Source organism: Coturnix japonica, chromosome 1, assembly GCF_054131305.1.
Source record: "Coturnix japonica strain WE chromosome 1, WE-NBRP24, whole genome shotgun sequence".
Classification (NCBI taxonomy): domain Eukaryota; kingdom Metazoa; phylum Chordata; class Aves; order Galliformes; family Phasianidae; genus Coturnix; species Coturnix japonica.
The window spans coordinates 120,807,202-120,827,311 of record NC_140663.1 but is presented as its reverse complement, the minus strand read 5'-3'; the positions used below and the strand labels follow the sequence as shown (position 1 = coordinate 120,827,311).

General features: G+C 40.1%; 1 protein-coding gene across 1 annotated transcript in view; it reads left to right on the top strand.

Moving 5' to 3' along the window:
- Positions 1-13,897, top strand: part of VWA3B (von Willebrand factor A domain containing 3B) — a 58,544-nt gene extending 44,647 nt beyond the window's left edge. Inside the window, 9 exon segments of the mRNA XM_032441591.2 lie at positions 1,796-1,846; positions 3,645-3,864; positions 7,836-7,956; positions 8,250-8,374; positions 8,717-8,857; positions 9,347-9,444; positions 10,363-10,598; positions 13,549-13,662; positions 13,665-13,897. Of these exon segments, the coding sequence (XP_032297482.2) occupies positions 1,796-1,846; positions 3,645-3,864; positions 7,836-7,956; positions 8,250-8,374; positions 8,717-8,857; positions 9,347-9,444; positions 10,363-10,598; positions 13,549-13,662; positions 13,665-13,780 (1,222 nt within the window). The 3' untranslated portion in view covers positions 13,781-13,897.
- Positions 13,898-20,110: the final 6,213 nt, after the last annotated feature.

Below are 20,110 nucleotides of genomic sequence, written 5' to 3'. Positions count from 1 at the left end.
TGCTGGCAAGACTGTGACCTGAAATTAAGCTTCTTAATATGTAGACTGATAATGGCCTTCTTTTTGCTGCCAGCTGCCCAGCACCTGGCTGTGCTTGCAAAAGTGTAAGTGAGGCATGTATGAGATCACAGAACCATAGAGTGCTTTGACTGGGAGGAGGTTTAATGACCATCCAGTTCCTGCCCACAGTAGGAAGGTTGGGACATCTTCCACTAGACCAGCTTGCACAAAAGCTACATCCATACGTTCTAAGCTGTATCTTTCTCTGATTTAACTTGTTTGAAACACAGACCATCTTTTCCTGAGGAGCATTTCCACAGTGCTGTCCCTTATCCCTCTCAAGTCTGCTGACTGAACGTACAATTAACATGTTTACCCTTGGAGCTCAATGAATCAGATCAATTTACAATAAATATAATTTGCAATATAAAAAATGTCTCTAATACAGTACATGTGGAACAGCAACCCGGACAAACTCACTTTTCTGTAAATTCAACACTACTTTTCCAGTAATTGAACTTAAAAAGGCTGCAGTTCAGCTTTATGAATAATGACTAGTCACAAATTTATTCTGACACCTATAGTTGAGACAATACGCAGGTTTCAAGAACAGAAGCAAGCACGACAATATCTTTCCCATACATAGACTGACCTTAGCTTTGATTAAATAAGTAGAAAAGTGGTGGGGGCAGATATTTCATGCACTGACAAAGGGAGTATCCAGCACTGAAAATGAAACAGTCTGTGAGCTTCAAAACATGCGTGGTCTTTTTATAGCCAGAGGATTTATAAATGAAGTGGTTATGAGTGTGCACATTTAGGAGCATGAAATAGTCAGTGGAGCATGCTGAGACTGCAGATTGTGAACAAGCTAAGTGATTTGCATTCTGGAAGTGCTTGGGTTTGACTTCTAATAGATACAATTAGCCAACAAGAAATTCATATTCATAATTTGTGCTAATGGCCCTTTTCACATGGAACAGTAAAACTAGCAAGTTTTTTTTTTTTTAAAAAAGTCTAATGACTGTTATCTGATTTTTTTCTCACAATGAGGCTGTTCTTTTATTCCTAAAGGGAGTTTGTTTGTCTGTAATTGCAGCCATTAGGAACATCAGTAGAGCTTTATTTCTGTAGTTTAAAATGAAGTAATTGAGTGACGACTTAATTGTTTTAGCTGTTAATAAAGAAAGCTGTGAGCTAGATGGTCTAATAAGAGTTTATGATTTATGTCTAAAAAGCAAAAGCAGAAGGTTTGGTGGTGCTTTTAAACTCCATTGCTTTGGGATAATCACTTCTATTTGTCGGTCAATAATTTTTCTCTAGCCAGAATTTAATGAAGTAGAAACATGAATAGCCCAACTAAGGGGTTATCTTAGCAGAAAAAATACAATTAGCATTACTCTCCATGCTTCTGTAGACTACAGTTTTCTTAGACTGTTTAATTGGAAGAATTTAAGCAGCATTTAATCGGTTCTATGATTTGTCTTGGCTTGCTGGCTCTGAATAGAATCATCCATGCAAAATCCTGGCAGAAAGCAATAGTGTCTGCTGCTAATCCTTCCATGAGCCTGAAACAGTCACATTGCTGCTTGATGGAATATGCTGTCTTCCCATCTCTTTCAGCTGATAATTTCATAGCTGAGTGCTAAGTATACAATTTGATGATACCGCGCTCTTGGAATACAAATTATGCAGATGATTTAAGAAGCCGTATTTGTTTGCTGTTTTCACACCATCAGATGCACAAAGAACTGCATTCCCTTTAAAAAAAAAATTGCTTTGCTTTCTTTAACAGGCGCCTAAATCTACTTGTCTGGAGAGCCCTACCTCAGGAGGAAAGAGACAAGTAAGCTGTCACCCATTAGTTTTCTAACTTACCTCTGAAAAGCTGATCATAAACATTTGACACTTCTTTTTATCACTATTTCTGTAACCATCTTGTTTCATCTTCAGATGTTTCATGCCTGTACCTTAGTTTCAAGAATATATGTGTGATGTGTTGTGATATTAAATTCTGGATCACCTTCTTGCATCACTGGTTGTTTTTAAAGAAAGTGACTTGCATTCCTTTTGAACTGGTCAAGAGATTCTTAATCAGTGTGGAGTGGCAGGGCCTCAGGCCTTGAGTTAGATCTTCTCTCATTCAGACCAGGACCTCAGTTGCTGGTTTGTAAGTTACATTTTTAGTTACTACCATTACAGAAGTGATCCACTGTGGTATATCACAGTGCCAATTTGTAGTACGATAACTCGCTTGTTCCTGTATATTAATTTAGAAAACCAAAGACTGTGAAAATGGAACTGACATCAATGAAGGCAGCATCTGTTCAGTTCAGAAAATAAAGTGAAGATCAAATAATGAAAATGGAGTGAGTGGGAAATATACCAGGCAGAAAAATGGGGACAAACACCAGAAAGCTTCAAAGAATACTTGGGCTCATGAACAAAAATACACAGTTCTGTCATCAACAAGGAGAACTCTTATTCCTAAAAAACATGATCTGAAAGAGTCCTGAAAGAATTGGTTGAGGAGCTCCCTAGTTCACTCACAGTTACTGAAAGGTTATCACATGCTACCAGAGAAATTTGTATTTGCTGGAGAAGTAATAATGTGATTGAGTACCAAATATTTGAGAATTCAGTTCAGGAGATCCTGTAATTTAACTAGACATTGATTCTAGATGAATAAAGGATTCAGTAGAGAACAAGATCTAATAACAATACCAGCCAGTATAATTTCATTACAAATAATTTCCTAGAGGAGTAGAGAGATGAATAATGAGATGGAGTAGGGCGATGCAGTAGACATCACCATGATTGTATGTGCTGAAAAGACAGATGCATAAATACATCTAGATTTCACATTCCAAATGATGGTAAAGCTGTAGAGAAGAGCCAGAATATTGACTCTAATAACTTCAAAGCTATAAGGAAGTATTTAACTTCCAATTACAGATTTAAAGAATTCTACCTGTGCTGGGTTTTGGAAGTTTAGTTTGTTTGTTTATCATCAGAATGACTGTATCTGCTTCATATTTTCATGTATAGGTACTTTTATTTGTACAGGTTCAATGTGGCTCTTTAGTGTAGAGAGCAATGATGTTACCTGAATCCTGGATGGAAGCAGACTTCTGGTCATTGAGTAAAAACTGGGCAGAGCAGGACTGAGAAGAACAAGCAGCAGAGGATTCTCTCTCTTTTGATGTCATCAGTTAAGACTGATGTGACAAGTCAGGACTTAAATAGGGATCTGGTTCCATTTTAGACTATCTAAGCGCTTGCTACTTCATCCTAGCTGCTGCTCTACAAGGGACAAGGATTTCCATGATTTCTGCATCATATCATTTAGTTACTTCTTGATGTGTCAGACCAAGAAGGACACCTATTATGGCATCAAATACCTACACTCAGCCATTAGTATTGCTCTGTAGATATCTTTCTATGAGGTATAATTATGGCAGGTGCAGTTGTTTGGCTAAGCTGGATGAAATGCAGGAATCTGTGGCATGCAGAATATAGGTTGCATTACTTCCGTGTCTTATTCTGCATTTAAAGTTTGAATTTTGGGATTCTATTTGTAATGTACTGTCAAAATAAACTTTTATCCCATGGATAATTATTAATACATTCATTTATTTACTAAGATTTAAGGAGGATGGGCCGGTTCAATACATGCAGCATAAGGAAGCTTTGTTGGAGGCTTTAGAGAACTTGGGATGGCCAATTTCCTATGAAGACGTCATACTGTTAGAAGATGAGATACTGGCGGCATTAACATACATGCAGCAAGCTTCTGATCTTCAGGAAGCTGTCAAAAAGGAAAGTGAGAAGAGCTCAGAATCACACATCAGCAAAAGCAAAAAGGTACGGATTGGAAGGGTATTTTTTTTTCTTCAGATATTCCTTTTCAGTATGTACTTCTGCAGTAATTTAGTTCTGTGCTAATGCCTCATCCATCTGGCATTTAGTGTGACATTATACAAATGGGTAGAGGGAATGTCAGTGGTTTACAGGCTGGTTTGGCCCAGTTCTATGAAACAGGAAAAGCAGGTAAGCAGGTAAAAAGAGCAAGTTTTCATGACTCTTTGGAAGTACCAGGAAATCGAGAGTTCTAGAAATAGAAATATAGCCACAGAAATCAAGAGTCTTTGAGTAAAACATCAATATCTCCTCTGCAAGGGCAGCAGAGATATGAAAGGCAATTGTGATACAAGGCTTGTGGTTGAATTAATGTCATCTAAACAGGGAAAAAAGATCTTGTGATATCAACTCTTTCTTGTAATCTTCTGTGGTATCTTTAGTTTGAAAGATAAAGAGAAGGGATGAGATTCGGCTCTGTACACAGACACAGAAGTTTATCTGTCCATAAAACATAGGCATCTATACATGTACAGGGAGCTAAACTCACACTGTTGTGAATGGAGCCCCAGCTGACAGGCAGTTGCATCTGGAGAGCTGTTTATCTCATCCAGAAGTGAACACCTGCTTTTGGGAAGCCAGAGGCTTCGCTCCCTTCTTTTAACACATTGGCAGAAAGTAAACTAAGTACTTGGTAACTGACTCAAATTTGAGAAGTTTGATGAATCTTATTTATATACATCCCCCAGCTGAACCTCAGATTTTATTTGGAAAACTACTGAGAGATTTACTGAGATGCCTATGGAGACTCTTGGAGCAACAAATATTAAGATATTCTGCACTCTGAGAAGTGTGCAGCCTAAGTACACTGAGTATACTTTTCAATTAGACTTTTGTGTTGTGAAATACACGTTCAGAAGACATAGATTAAAATGCTGGATTCTCCTGTTATTATGTTCAGGGTAATTTTGATAATGGATTGGTTCCATATTAACAGTTTTACCTTTAAATTATGTTGCATAATAACTTTTATAAACAGGAATTTAGGTGTGTGCTGTTAAAAGCCCAGAGAGCTCTTAAAACCTTACTCTTGATTTGAATAACTCACAACCTTCTGCACTGAGTTTTGGCTTCGCTAGAGAGTGAGTGAACTTTCAGGGAAGTCATGAACATCCCTTAAAGTTTAAAGAAACAGTTTGTCATTCCCCAGAGGTAAGATTTTCTGTACACTCGATGCTTTGAAATTCAAAGCACTTCTGAAAAATTCAAACCATCTCTTACTTGGTATCAAGTTTAATTTACCTCTAAAACATCCATCAAAAAGAGCTTCACTGGAAGTGCTGCTGCTCTGCAGAACAGCCGTCTAAGTAGAGCTGTACTGTGATAATATTAAAATAAGTTCTATAGGAAGTTATTAAGGAAGAAAATCTCTCAAATGTCTTAACTTCTAAAGGAAGATGAATAAAAACAAATAGAGAAATTGTCATAGAACTCCTATTAATACGTTCCTTTTCTTTTTCATTGTTTTATATTAGTGAGTGAGGGAGTTTTCTTTGACGAAACTTGAATGCAAGGTTGGCATAGATGCAATGAATTCTGAAAAAAATTCTATGGTTATATATGGAAATCATAATTAAATGATGATAATAGTTCCTTGTTGCCCTAACATGTGAACAGAAATGTATCCACATACATATATATATGTGTACACACATACATCAGTGTGAAGACTTAAGTTAGGGGAACTTGCAATGAGCACAGTACCAAACTATGGTGTGACTTCTAAGCAGAGAACAGGTATGAACAATTGGAATGTACAATTACTTGTGAATTATGCCAAGTATCACTATGTGCTACCCAGTAGGACTTGCATAGTATGTTATGCGTGGAAATGTAGTGCCAGTATTTAAAAAAGCAATCTCTTATCTGACATTTCTCGACTGAAATACTCCCTTCTTTTCATTGACATCAACAGTAGTTCTCATGATGAGCTGTTGTTTTTACACACACTAACATAAGCTATTAAGAAAATTATATTAAATTGACAAGAACATATTACAATAATACAGTCCATGTATGAAAATAAATGATAAAGAGGATTGCATTTGGTTTTTGGACATTTTGGTTCCACTAAGAGTTTACATTTTGAAAATGTTTTAGTATCTTCAATAAACAGAAGACGATTCATATCACATTCATCTGAAAATATTACGTTGCCTGTATAGTTATCTGATTGTTGATTTATCTATGCCGTATAATGCCCCAGTACAGAAGCAGAAGAAATATGTTCATTTGTTGTCTGTTGATTCTGTGCTTTTAGTGTTGCCTTGAAACATCACTGTGTGCTCTCAGACATGATGTGATTAACATTGTGCAATCGCTTATCCTGAGTCAACCTGCTTTAGGAGCTTAATCAGAGCTCCATCTTCAGTCATTGCTAATCTGCAACTGAAAAGCTTTAAGAGTGAGAGGCAGAAATGCAGATGTAATTAGGATTCTGTTTATGTGGAGGAAAAAAATAATTAAAAAAAATAGCAAAAAAACAGTGGAGCCATTTTAAAATGCTGCCAAAAGCTTTTCCAAGTGTGGTTTCTGTCTAAAAATGGGTATAGAAAGTAATCTGCCAGCTGAAATACATTGCATTACTGTGGCAAAATAGCAGATATGACACGTGGTGAAAACTGCCATTATGAGAGAGCAGAAAAACCCACAATTATCAACAAGGCAGCTTTCTAAATTGCTTTTTTGTTTAAACTAAGCTCAAAACATCTTAGTTTTTAGCTTTCGAGTGTTCCTAATTACCTTCACAAGTTCTTAAAAGAACCAGTAATCCTTTTTGGATGTCCTTGCTATGGGAGCTTTCTGTTTAAGCCTACAGCTGAATTAATGTTCTGGTTATCCTCCCTCTGTGCTCTGACCTTCGCAGTGTTCAGGATGCTCTGTTTGTTTCTGTCTGTGACAGGGAGGCTGTTGTAGTGCTTTGTTGAGAGAGGCTGACACCCATCTGCACAGGGTCATAAACACACTTATTATCAAGCAAAATAGAAAATGCTGAAAATTGCCAATTGCCTGATTGGAGGGCTAATTGTAGTCTGTATCCTGGTTTACTCAGTATTTGTTTCTTTGTTTATATATATTTTTTACGTACTTTACTTTTGCAACAACAGTCCTGGTCAATGATATTCCTGAAATAGATGCTCTGGGAGTGCCTGTGTCAGTCACACCGGTACCTAAAGGCCGTGTGCTACTAAGAGGGATGGGTTTGGCTTCAGATTTCCTGGGCCACCTGGATTCGGCACTGCTTGAAGCCTTCACTGTGGGTGCTCACGCACTCTTTAGCACTTGAGCTAATGAGGGCCGCTGGAGGTTGCCCAAGTTATTAGTCAAGCATTACAAATTAGTTTAAAATAAATATTCAGCACCAGCTGTCCCTCTGGAGCCTGAGGAATGATGTAAATGGTTTACCCAAAGACCTTGTTGTGTCTGTGGAGTTGTAAGTCTTTGCAGTCAAAACAGCCTTTGCCAGGTTCAAGCAGAAGTTAAGTGCTCTGAAGGGTCTTCATTTTAGGCTGAGCAGGAAAAACAGAAGTGGTGGTATAGTTAATATTCTGTAGGGGTAAAGAGTAAACTGGAAAGAAATATTGAATTCTTGAATATGAATTGTCCAACTTTGTGAACATTTTCCTACAAAAATGTCAGCCAGAGCCAATGATTCATCAAGGTAAATTTCTGCCTGAACACTTAAAATACAAGCATTATTGTGACCATATCAAACGAGATTTAATAGTGAAAACTCATGGGTAATGTTTCCAAGAGTGCTTCTGGTAATATAGATTGTTCTTTTTACAGCTACTGTGTGAATGATAACAGAGTCCACTGTGTTATATTGCCTAAGTTTTAGTTGATTCCAGAGCATAGCTTTGGGCTGACTGGCTGTTGTGGAAAAAGAAATGAAAAGTAGTTGTATCAAATTGCAGAGACCTGAAGAAGAAACTGTGAAGTCGAAGTCTAAAAGGCAACGAGAGGGCAGAGTATTTGTGACCCTCAGAAACCAAAAAGTGATTGCAAGATCAGACATCACAGGATTTTATTATCCAGGTATATATTTTTGTCCACATTTTAATTATTTACTGGTAGAACATTACTTTAGGTCATGTTTGGCTACTTTGTTTTAGTTTTATGGTGTTATTAAGGATGCTTTTAAAGTCTTTTTTATTTTAGGAACTAGTTTCTCTCTTGTCTTGGTACAATTTATCCTGGCTAAATGTGAGTGAAGAACGTATCATATAGATACATTTGAACTCAGTGATTTCTAACAGCCTATAGGATGTTTTTTTCCAGATGACAAGAGGTAAATGTAACTGTAGTATTTCATAGTGTTGTTCTTTTAGGAACTGTAATAAAGAATATCAGTTCTACCTGCGCACTCGTTGACTTCAGCCATGGGGAGAGCTGGGTTGTACCTCTGGAGTTCATTGTACCTGTGGGACGTGCCATGCCATGTACATATCTACAGGTGAATAATTGTTCACATTTTCTGTGACATCAAATACACGCTCTTGATTTTGTCTCTTTGTTAACACAGAGAAAAAAACCATAGTGTATCATAGGAGAGTCTTTAGTGATAGCATATTTAAACAAAGTTAAATATGAGACATGCTGTTTTTTCCCCCTGTGTTTTCTTACTGATTTGGTGGAAATTAGGAGTGATCAGTACATGAAAGGACCAAATTTGTTTTCTTTTTAAGATTCTTATTAAAGCACAGGAACACATCAGAATGATGATTCATCTAAATATTTCTTAATGTTGAATTTTGTGCCTTGTTCACAAGCTATGTGGTTCTTCCCTGGTGTGTAGGTGGGAGACTATGTATTTGCCAGAACCAGGACACAGACGGGGAACAATTATTGTTATGTGCCTGCCATTGTCATAGCAACGCCAGAAATGGGGAGAATGGGTGATAAACTCTACACAGTTCTGATGTTCAGCAACAGGAAAGTGAGTACGCCTAGAAGATGAAACTACTTTGGCAATAGTGTTATAATCATTCCATTTTTGATGAGGCAGATGTAATTTTCCAGGCTAATGAGCTCACTGCCCCATTTCCTGTCTCTAGTTAACCAAAGTAAATCGGAATTTGGGGCCCAATGTAGAGCCTATGTAATAAATATGAAATGCAAGGTCCTGTAGGATAGTTCATTTAGTGGCTTTCACAAGCTTTGTGCTGCCAATGAGAAATACAGGGTTTTCATCACAGTTGGTACAATCCTCATTTCATCTCACTGTGTTTGTTTATAAGCCATTATGATCACTGTACTGCATTTTTCTTAGTGCAATATTAAGAAGGTGTACTTTGTACTTGAAAATGTTATCTTTAGAGGCTGGTTATGGTTGCATTAAACCAGTGGGGTTTTTTAATATATATACTTCTTCATTGTTTCCGAGCTTCAGATCTCAATTCAATGACTGTTGATGGTATTACTGCAGGAACACTGCGTAAGAAGTTGCCTTATTAAAATCAGCCAAACCAAATATGCCTTCTCCTGTCGGTATATAAGAATGGTGCAGAGGGTGGATTCTACAGTGTGAGTATGCTCAAATCTAAAAACATAAAAGTTGCTTTACGTGAATGCTAAATGTTGCACTTTGGGTTCAACTATGCTTTCAGACTTCCATGGGTAATTCTCTACTGTCACCATGGTCTGGTTTGCTCTTAATATGTAAGCAAATGATCCGACCCGCATGCATGTGCTGGCAATTTGTTGCTCTGTATTCATTTTGGAGACATTGGAGATATGTAATGGCTTGAAGTAGTTGCAGGACTGCCAAAATGTGAATTTCTACATAATGTATCCAGATTGTGATCACAGGTTTGGTTGTATATTCACTAGCCAGGTTGTAGAGCAGATAGTTGAGGTTAAATTAATGAAGAGGAAATAAAAGGTTTCAAACAATATTGCCTGTATAATGTCTCTGTCTTTGAGGATAGTACTGTTCAGATTGTCCTCAAATTGCCCAAATTAAAGGAAGATGAGAAGTGCTTCCAAGCAATGTTATTTCAAATGCTTTTACTTATGTCTGATCAGCTGCATTTTAAAGACAACAAGGCCCAGATACAGAAAGGGACAGCGTGGGGCTTAGAGCAGTAACACCTGAGTGTGTGGCAGATATGAAAGTGGAGCTGAGGTGCCTTTACTGTATGGATGTATATTGAATGCCACATGAGAAATGATGAAGACAGCTGAGCATCTACAGAAAAGAGAGAGAAACAGTGCATGCTAGTTGAGGCTGTTCTATCCATATTTTGGAATTAGAAAGGAAGTTGATTGATAATGCACTTACAGCCTTGTAAAATGCTCAAGAGTACAGTAAGTCCTTCTCTTGTCAGCAGTGTAAGATGTGGGAGAGGGTAAAATATGTCATACTGAAAAGGATTTAAAATAGTATATGCTATGTGAGCTTATTGTATTGTATTGTACTGATGAGCTTCTCTAACTTTCTAGCCCAGACAAAGAGACTCCAGAGCCCTGTCTACACTCATCTTTGGAAAATGAAGGAGAAGTAGCAGAGAAATGTACTGTGAAGGGAAATAGGGGAAAACAGAAAAAGAAGAGGAGAGCAGAGGGCAAAAGACATGCCAAGGGGACAATGATGGACTCTGATCTTTTGCTTGTTTCCAGGAGGGAGGTAAAACACAGAGGAAAAAGTTCAGTGCCTAGCAGTGAAGAAGAATTTGAAGGTAAAGAATTAGATTCTAAGTATTAAGGACTAAACAGGTGTGATAGGCCTTAGTTTATCCCCATAAAATAAACCTGGGCTCCGTTGTGTTTTCAGGGTGTTAGACCAGTCTGCTTTCCCTTGTCTTATGTGATGGCATTCATCTACCTCCTTTTTGAAACCATTCTTCACACTGATCATTCTCTGCCTGTTTCCACAGAAAAGGGAATAAATGAGGAAAGCATGTTCTGGCATATCCTACCTTAATTTTCCAAACATTCATAGGACCAGTGAAGATGCATCAAACTTAGTCCCTCCTAATAAGCATAGTGTAAATGTGAACAGGGACAACTACAGCTACATCAGATTGCTCAGAGTCCTGTCCAGTCTGATGGAGCATCCATCACCTCTCATCACCCTGTAAATACACAGTTATCCCAGACTCCTCTCTCTTGGATGTCTTGAGATGTGGATGCTGTGTAAATATGAAATGCTGATATGATCAGCAAAATCCTGTTACTGATTTTGTGCAGGTTGAATAGAAAGATGAAATGAGAGCAGTCAGTATCCATCACTTCAGTCCTGCCTAGCATTACCAAATAATTGACTCTGCCAGGACTTCAAGGTGGAACGCAGGTTCAATGTGCTGAGGGGGATCCCCTGTCCTCTACTCATTGCATCATAGATCCTGTTGGCTTTTTTTTTTCTTCTTTGCTTAAATTTCTTTCCATCTGCATGAGTTTCCTTAGAAAGGAGAAAGTCAAAGAGATGATAAAGATGTTAACGGGGTGTGGTCATCCTCACAGTTTTATCAGATACTCCCTGATATAATCTCCGCATACGATTGTGTATTTATCCTCTCTGGGTGTAAATATTTGTCCCATGTTCAAACTGTGCTAATGATTTCATAGTGTTTTGTATATGTAGTTTTGTAAATTATATCAGATGTGCAACCAAACCTGTGATACACAAATCTGTTTCAACTGTTTATATATTTGTATATGTATATATATATATATATATAAAGTAATGTACCCTTGGTCTGTGTTTGGTAACTCATCCATGTGTTAATCAGCACATCTTCCTACAAACAATTCTGCTCACTTCATGTGCACATTTCTGTTGCGTTCTGCAAGGAAGTAACTTCTGAACTTGAGTGAGCAGCGCCCGTTATAGAGATGGATTTTTCAGCTCACAGAAGTGACATTCTTCTTCCTGTCTTTCTAGTCTGTTGTATAATTGCCTAAAATGAATGTTCTTCTCATGTAGGTCCTTGTTAATTTTCCAAAATGGTGGGCTAGTTAAAAACTGAAGCAGAAAAAATTCTGAGTGAAGTACAGGTGTGATACGCAATAATGATCTGCAGGGCCTGACAAACCAGCAAATCACAGCTAGCAGAACCCAAATCTCTTTCCAGCTTACAACGGGATGTGACTTGAAGCAATTACACTGATGATTACTGTAACTGCCAATACGGGGCGGGTGGGAGACCTCTCAAAATGATCATTTTCCATCCTTTCCTGAGGCAAATCTAGTCCAGATGAATGGAGTTTGAAAGTGTAACAGCTGTGGCACCTGGCAGTGTGGGGGATTGGCTGCATTTCCCACATCAGGATTTCACATTATTTAGCACCCACTTGTTTTCCAATCTCATTCTGAAGATAGTTCATTCACCATTTGGAGTTATCGTTATAAAGCAGCACTCCCATCTGTTGGTCATGGCTTGTTTAATAAGCAGTTGATATCAGTCCAGCTATGCTTGCATTTGCTGCTTAGAGCAGCTGTGTGTTGTCAAGGGCTCCCCAGCAGCCTTCAGATTTAGCTTTTGTTTTTCTGTTGATGGCGCGATACAACTTACCCACAACGGCTCTCTCCTTGTCAAGGCTGTCTGTTCATCTAAAGAGGAAACTGTATTAAAGCGGGAATCAGCTACACTGCCATAAAGATGGAAGCATACAGATATGGAAGGGAAGAATGTGCAGGTCCATTGACATTGACACGTGCTGGTGAGGTGGGAGAGGAAAGGCAATTTTTTCCAGTTTCTTATAGCAATACCAGAACGGTTTGTCTCAGCATCTTGGGAAGGCACACAGGGAGACTGTGCACTATCCAAAGAAAATAAATGGTTTGTGAATAGTGTGTGATGGGGCGCACTCTTTCAACAGCATGCATCTTGTGTTTTATTTAAGGTAGCAGTACGGCAGCAGCAGCTTTCAGTATTTTAGTTCAGCAGTGTTATTGTACTGCAGGGTACAGATATAGTCAAGAAATATCCTGAACCTTCCACAGGTGAACTTCAGATTTATGTCTCTTAGGTTGCTCAAGAAGCATCCAAATATGCCTTTTGTGTATCTAAATGCTGATGTTTTGCTTGTCTAAGATGATTTTCAAAGGCACACTTCTGATCAGATGACCTTGGAGGTCTTTTCCAGTCTTGGTGATTCTATGATTCCATGATTATCAAGCTCTTTACTTCGGGATTTTTCAGTGGTAAACATAGTCAACATTTCTAAAACTAATCATACTCATACCTTGTGCCCTACATGTACTCAATCTGTGTTGTTGCTTTCTCACCTTGTATACCACAGCTTTGCTCTTTAGCTACCTTCCAGCTTTATTTTCCACTGTACGTGTGTTTCTTATGATCATTTAAAACTTTGGATACTCATTCATTCCTCAGCAGTGGCCAGGAGATGGTTCCCAAGGAAGAGTTGGAACAAAGGTTGGCATGTAAATGCCCCATTTCCACAGGCTTAGAAGATGATGATACTTAAAGAGCAAACTGGGATGAACTTGTGAGAATGAAAAAAAAAAGTCAAGAACTATTGCTCTGTGGCCCTAATCATGGAGTCATTTGTCCGATGATAAATTGCAGGGTGTGTGCACATGTGTGGGAAGATGTTGGGCTATAATACCTGAGCTCTTGGAGGGTCACTGTTTTCTCTCACTAAATAGTACGTGTTCTCCCTTAGCACCTTCTTTCTCCATTTCATCGTCCTGGTGTTCGTCAAGGTGTCAAGATCTGCTGATGTCAGTTGCTTCAGGCTCACCAGAGCATCCCTGCTGCTTGTCCAGTCCTTCTGCAGAGGGTCTTCTGTGTCCAGCAAAAGCAACACCATCAACATTACTGCAGTAAACCCGGAGCAGCAAGGATTGTCATTGCAGCCTCAGCACCACAGCGCAGAACAAGGGAAGCTGCGATAGGAGTGCATGATGAGGGAGCTAGTGAGAAGTGGAAGTCTGCAGACAGGATTTTTAGCAGATGCAGCCGTGAAATTTCATTGCTTGAGTCAAAAATAAACTGACTGGTTTGTGCTAAAACACTTACCATTTTGCAGACTTACTTTGGAGATATGAAAGAGAAAATGCTAGAGGTGCAGCTGTGCTGCTGGAAAGTATCACTGTTAGAATCTCTAAATAACAAAGGTAACATGGAATTCACTTTGCAAGATAACATGTGAAATGGCACATGGCAGGGGGGACCTGTTTGTGTGGCACTAAAGATCCTTACCTCAATTGAAGTATGACTTGTGGATGCAGTGGCATTATCCTATGGTTTGTCCAGGGCTTTCTGTTCAGAGGGAGAAGACAGATTCTGACAATTTTTTGGCATATCAGTGTAGATGAACATTAAGAATTCTCACAAGTTTGACTTCAGATACCAGTGCAATATCCAGGTCAATGTATATATTCATGTTTTCAGGTGTACTCTTGACCAGGAGAGTACTATGCAGTGTCTGTGCAGGTAAGTGTTTCCCTGGAGAAAAACGACCTGTCAGTTTTAACTGAGCTTTTCATACTTGTTTCTGTCTCAGTGTGGAGAAAAAAAAGAGGCAGGCATACAGATATTTTTACTTGGTAAAGAGAATTTTGGAGGTATAAACCAGAATGACCTTGCGGCCAGAACATTTTAATGGGATACGTGAGAGTGCGTTGAAATTTCTAGCGTGATTCAGGGTAGACTCAAACCTGAAAGAAAACCCTGCAGTTCAGAAATGGCTTGTCCTGGAAGCTGAAATTTGAATGGTTTGTGATAACTTCTGTTCTGTGGGTCAAGCTCCTTACCTGCTTCAGGGTGTCTTTCTCTTGGAGAATGGAGCTGGCACATACATGGAGTCCCACATCGCAGGGAGTCACTGGAGGTGAAAAAGGAAAAGCCATAGAAATGTTGATAGAAAAGATGTCGTAGTGAACAGAAAATGAGCTCTTCCTCCAAAACTGCTTTCAATCACATGAACTTTGAAATTTAACAACTCAGATTTGTAGCTGAAAATGTGCCTCAGTCAGACTAATTCACCACTGCTTTGGGGCATGTGATCATTTCACCCGTGTCTCCTCTGTGCTGAACCCGCGTCTCCTCCGTACATTTGAGGCTGAACCCACGCAACTCCAATGACGTGAACAAAATGGAGGGTGAGGCAATTTTGTGATTGCATACTGCTCAAATATGTGTGTCAGATGGATTGTATGCCACCCGCAGTGATGAAGACTGGGATATCCTTGTAAACATGGCTGAAGAAATCTTAACCTTAGAGTCCCGCTGGATGCGATATACATTTGTCAAGTATATAGATGGGAATACTTACCAAGTGCAGGATCAAAACTGGCAGCACAGGAAGTCTGAATGCTGAATTGTCCTTCTGCATAGAGGGGATGATAAATCACTGTTGGCTTGTTGTAGCAGCCATGTGCAAATACTGATTTATTACAGAAATATGGAAGGTAATGGATGAGTTCCTTTTTCACTTGCTATTAAGGATCCATTTCACTGTTCTTTTCTGGGTATGCACTCTAACCTCAAGAAGCACCTGTTGTGGGATAACATATATTAATTTTCCCTATTGGGGCCCACAAGACTTCTTTCCTGCCTATGTTTGGTTAAGTGTTTTCTTGCATTGTTTCGTATTAAACCTGGGAACTGTCAGGGTGATTTATTTTTTCATTTGAACACTCTGGTTGGTCTGTTTGCACAGCCCAAACTCTATCCTGAGCCCCACACTATGCTGCAGATGTACATGAGGTTATGTTTTCACATGCTTGTTTCTTTCCGCCAATCTGTTTTAAAGAGGAAAGTGTTATTATGGCAGTCTGTCAACATGACGGATTTTCCAATTCGATTTGCCAGATGGCTGAGCTTGACCAGGACAGCCTAATTTCATGTTGTGTCACTAGAGCATAACCAGATCATTGAACACCCATGTTGCTGGTTCCTCATATCTGCCTTCACATGTGCTGTAGTTTTTTATACCTTATCTCCTGCTCAACCCTTAAAATTTCCAGACAGATTTATTCTGCTTTGTTGGTCAACCAGGATCCACATGTAGTTGGCCATTGCAGAACTGAGCTTGCATTGATCAGCCTTGGTGATAAGCAGCCTTCATTAGCTTGGGGTCCGACATGCACTGCTGGAACGCTACAAGGAGGCTTAAAGTTAAAGCAGATCTTGGTTGCTGGTGCTTGAAACCAAAATGTAGGTTAGTGGTAAGTCATAAATATTTGCAGATGATGACTTCACTCAGAGGGTGGTGCGGCGGTGCCATAGGCCAGGTTGGATGGGGCCCTGGGCAACTTGATCTGGTGGAGGGCAGCCCTGTCCATGCCAAGGGTTGGGGTTGGCTGGGCTTTGAGGTCTCTTCCAACCCAAACCAGTCTGTTATTCTATGATTTCATTGTTCTGTGAATGAAGAGAGGTGCTTCTGTGGGTGGGCAGTCTCCTTACCTACTACCAGCAATCCCTGGAATTACCAAATGGAAAAATTACCAAGGGAAAACCAAACCTTTTACCAAGAGAAATGTGCGTGGAGAATGAAATCAGGCAACGTGTTGAATACAGGTGGGGAATATAGCTGTAAATGTTTGTTTTTCTCTGTACTATTCTTCACATTTTTCATCTTCTCTGCCTGTCTTCAGAGCCCGGCTCTGTTCTGAAAGCTTTTTCATACACACTGCATTCATTTACCACCCACAGGTGCTGCCTCTTTGTTCTTCCCTGTTGTTTCCATTGATCTAACATGAAAGTCACCTTGAATTGAAGGAGCTTTGTCCTTGCTATGCATATAAAATCTCGAAAGATATAAAAATAATCGTACAAAATACAAGGGCTGGGCAAGGTTTTGTAAGGATTGCTGTTGTAGAAGAGCATGGATGCTGAATATGAGACATCCATAACAAAGGCAAGATGACACTGTGCTTAAATAGTTTTTGGCACATGGACTTAAACACATCTCATCCTACAGTTGCACTGTGAATAGGCTGCAGTGCTGGCAGCTGGGACTTAGTCCGCTTGTTCTCTTAATTAAACAGGTGTCTGAGTGCACTTAGTGCTGGCGTAACTAAGCAAAAAGAAAGTGACCCTTTATTATACTTTAAATCATATCTTGTATATTTTTATATTACATCCTATACATGTGCATACCTTGCTGCTTTGCCTTTTTTTCCTTGGATTAGCTTATGGGTACTTCTACAGGGGCTTGGGCCTTCTAGTGAGCTGTGCAGTAGGGTATCCATAGGCTTAGCTTATTGACAGGGTTAGGGCTATGGATAGGGTTAGGACTATGGATAGGGTTAGGGTCCTGGTGAGGGGAAGGTGGGTGTCCAGGATCCAGATTTAGTACCCAAGTGAACTGAGCTGAAGGAAAACCCAGTGATTTGGGGTGTAGATATGATGCTCATGAATACTAAATCCACAGATAACCCCTGGCACCCACAGGAGCTCTGAGCCCTGTCGGTGGAGTTGTTTCTTCTGGTGAATACATCAGGAACATCTCGGATTTGTCTGCTTATATCCATTATAGCCAAAAGTGACTGCCTGATCATTTGAAGAAGAGTGGAAGAAATCATTTTGTCCTTAGAAAACAAAGGCATACCTTCGGATGCCACAAAAGATGCCACTAAAACACTGAATGAGCCGCTGCCCAGAAGGTCATCAAGGGAACACTTATCTGCTCTGCAATGTGCATTGAAAAGCCATTCGAGTCTGAAATATAGTCATAAATGGCATGAAAACATTAACATAACAATTATTTGCACACTTTCTGACGGCAAGCCAGGTCTTTCAGTTGGGTAATAGAAACAGCAGCTTCCTGCCTGAGGAAGCAGCAGCAGATTGTTTGTACCCCATGGGTGGTAGGGCTCAGCTGCACTGGGGGCCTCAGGCTCTCCAAACACTGTTCTCTGCTGGCACCCATTTTCACCTGATATATTTGCTCTCTGTGTTTGTTCTTCTGCTACACTGGCTTGGCAAAGGAAATGAGAAAGGAAGTCACTGCCTCACAGAAGAGCGCTGGGCTGTTTGCTGAGATCTCAGTCCTGCCAGGAGCCAGATGCTCCCATAGCATTGCTCAGAGGCAATCGTGGCCCCTTGGGGTACCTAAAGGGACAGGAACTTATGGGGACGTTCAGAAATGCCCACCCACTTATTCCTGGTTGATTTAAGTGGCTGATGCACCAGAAAGTTATATAATTTGTTGAGGCTGGGAAAAGGGATTTGTATGCAATTTATTTCCTTATTTTGTTGTTGAAGAAAAGACACTGGATGGGTCCTTTGGTGTCCTCCATACAGAGCCGCAGCTTCACAGGGAGTGCCTTTTTTGCTATTTATGACAAACCCGACGTACCCTATAGAACTATAAAGTTTTCCTTTAGACTGACACCCTCTGCTGTTCACTCCTGCACATGATGCGTAAGCAGAAGGATTAAAGTAACTACAGATTTCTGTGCAGAACAGTGGTTTCTTGAGTACCGCCCTGTTTTTTGGTGGTTCCTGTAAAACAGCAGAGCAGTGATGTAGCCACATGACCTACCAATTGGAAAAGTAAGGAGCAGCAATGCCACTTCTCAGTAGTCCATACTACTTCTGGAAACACCTGCAGTTCCTGCAGTGTGAAGAATAACCCGGTTATTCTTATTCCAGCACTGAGATGCTGCTGAATGCTGGAGCCTTAGCTTAGCAGACAGCAACCTGTGAAGTCGCTTTTCTTCCTTTCTTTTCCAAAATACTACATTGTTATTTGATGTTGTGTAAGTTCGGTGGAGTTTCATTGTAGATGGCAATCACTTCTGTTTGAGAGATTTTGGAGCAGACAATTATTTTCTCTCCTGCATTGAAACTACACACGTGAATGAGCTCTCACAATCAGAATCTCCAGCTAAAGGAGACATCTGGGCTGCACACCTCTGAATAACAGGAACACACAATTCATCTGCTGTTCGTGCTGCCATGTAATCAGATCGAGCCATGCTTTGGGGATGCAGCTGAGGCAAACAAAACATCCCAGCAGTAACATATCGTTTGCCACAGAAAAATGAAGCTCTAAAGCCCAAAGGACTCACAGGTTCCTCTCCTTGGAAGAAAGCTGCATGGCAATACAAGCTGCAGGAAGAAACTGCTGTGTGCTTCTTCCCAGCCTCTCAGTAGCACAGCAAAAGTATCCAAAGCTCAGCCTTCTTACTTTGGCAGAAAAACCTCTAGCACAGACTGCTTTCTAGGAATCCCCATCTCTCTTTGCAAGGAAAGAGTTTAAGAATAAAGTTGAAAATACTATTTTCTAGGGGCACAAATCTTGTCCTTCGGCGCTATTCTCCATATAGAAGACAATAAATGGGCAGATGACCTTTCTGAATATTATCTGCCAAAACATTCCTTCCCGTTGTTACCAGCACCAACTCAGCCAATACTTGTTATTCTGTGTGTAGGCAGGTGCAAGCAGGGTTAATTCTTATCAGCTGTGCAGGATCTTAGCAGGATTAATCTCATGAGTTCTTCGGTCTCACTGCCAGCCTCTGAAGCTATTTCCAGCCACTCTCTAGCTCCTTCCCTAACTGTCAGACTTGCCGACCACCCAAAGTTTGCCCTGGGTTTCCTAAGAGGCATCAGAAGATCAGCAGCAGTCCCTTTGCAGGCTGCTAATCCTACTTACTTTAGAATATGAATACGTACAATTAAGTGGACAATATAGCAAAGGAGCCTCGTAGGAAAACTGAAGGAGAGGGCAAATTATCAGAGCTAACAATGGGTTTTTCAGGTCAGCCAGTGCAAGCTTTCCACAGAGCTCGTTCTATATGCCCCCAACACTGATGGCACACCGAGGCCCCTCTCTATAGTCTGTGTACAGCCCAGTAAGGAGCTCAGTCAAAACACAGGTGAAGTTAACAGAGGCATATTGACACCCTTACCTTGTTAGATCCAAACACAGATATTTATGAGTTGTGACAGAGATGTTTGCACTGTGTGATCACCAACACCTGACTGCAAACTGCCACCTGAGCTCCTTAGTGAGGCCTGGCAGTGACAGCTGCTGCCTACCCAAAGCATGATGAGAACAGCTTTGAAGCCTTGCTGTACGTTTTACATCAGCATCTCCTTTTCCTGCCACCGTTATGTGACTGAAAATGCCTGTTTGGAAGAGCCAGGCTGCATCCTGACCAGTCAGGCCTGACACACACTTCACAGAAATTCCCTTGCAGAGAGCAGAATCGTTTTATTTTCCCTAAGAGACAGATCTGTCTTGAGAAGCAACATAAAATATAAACATA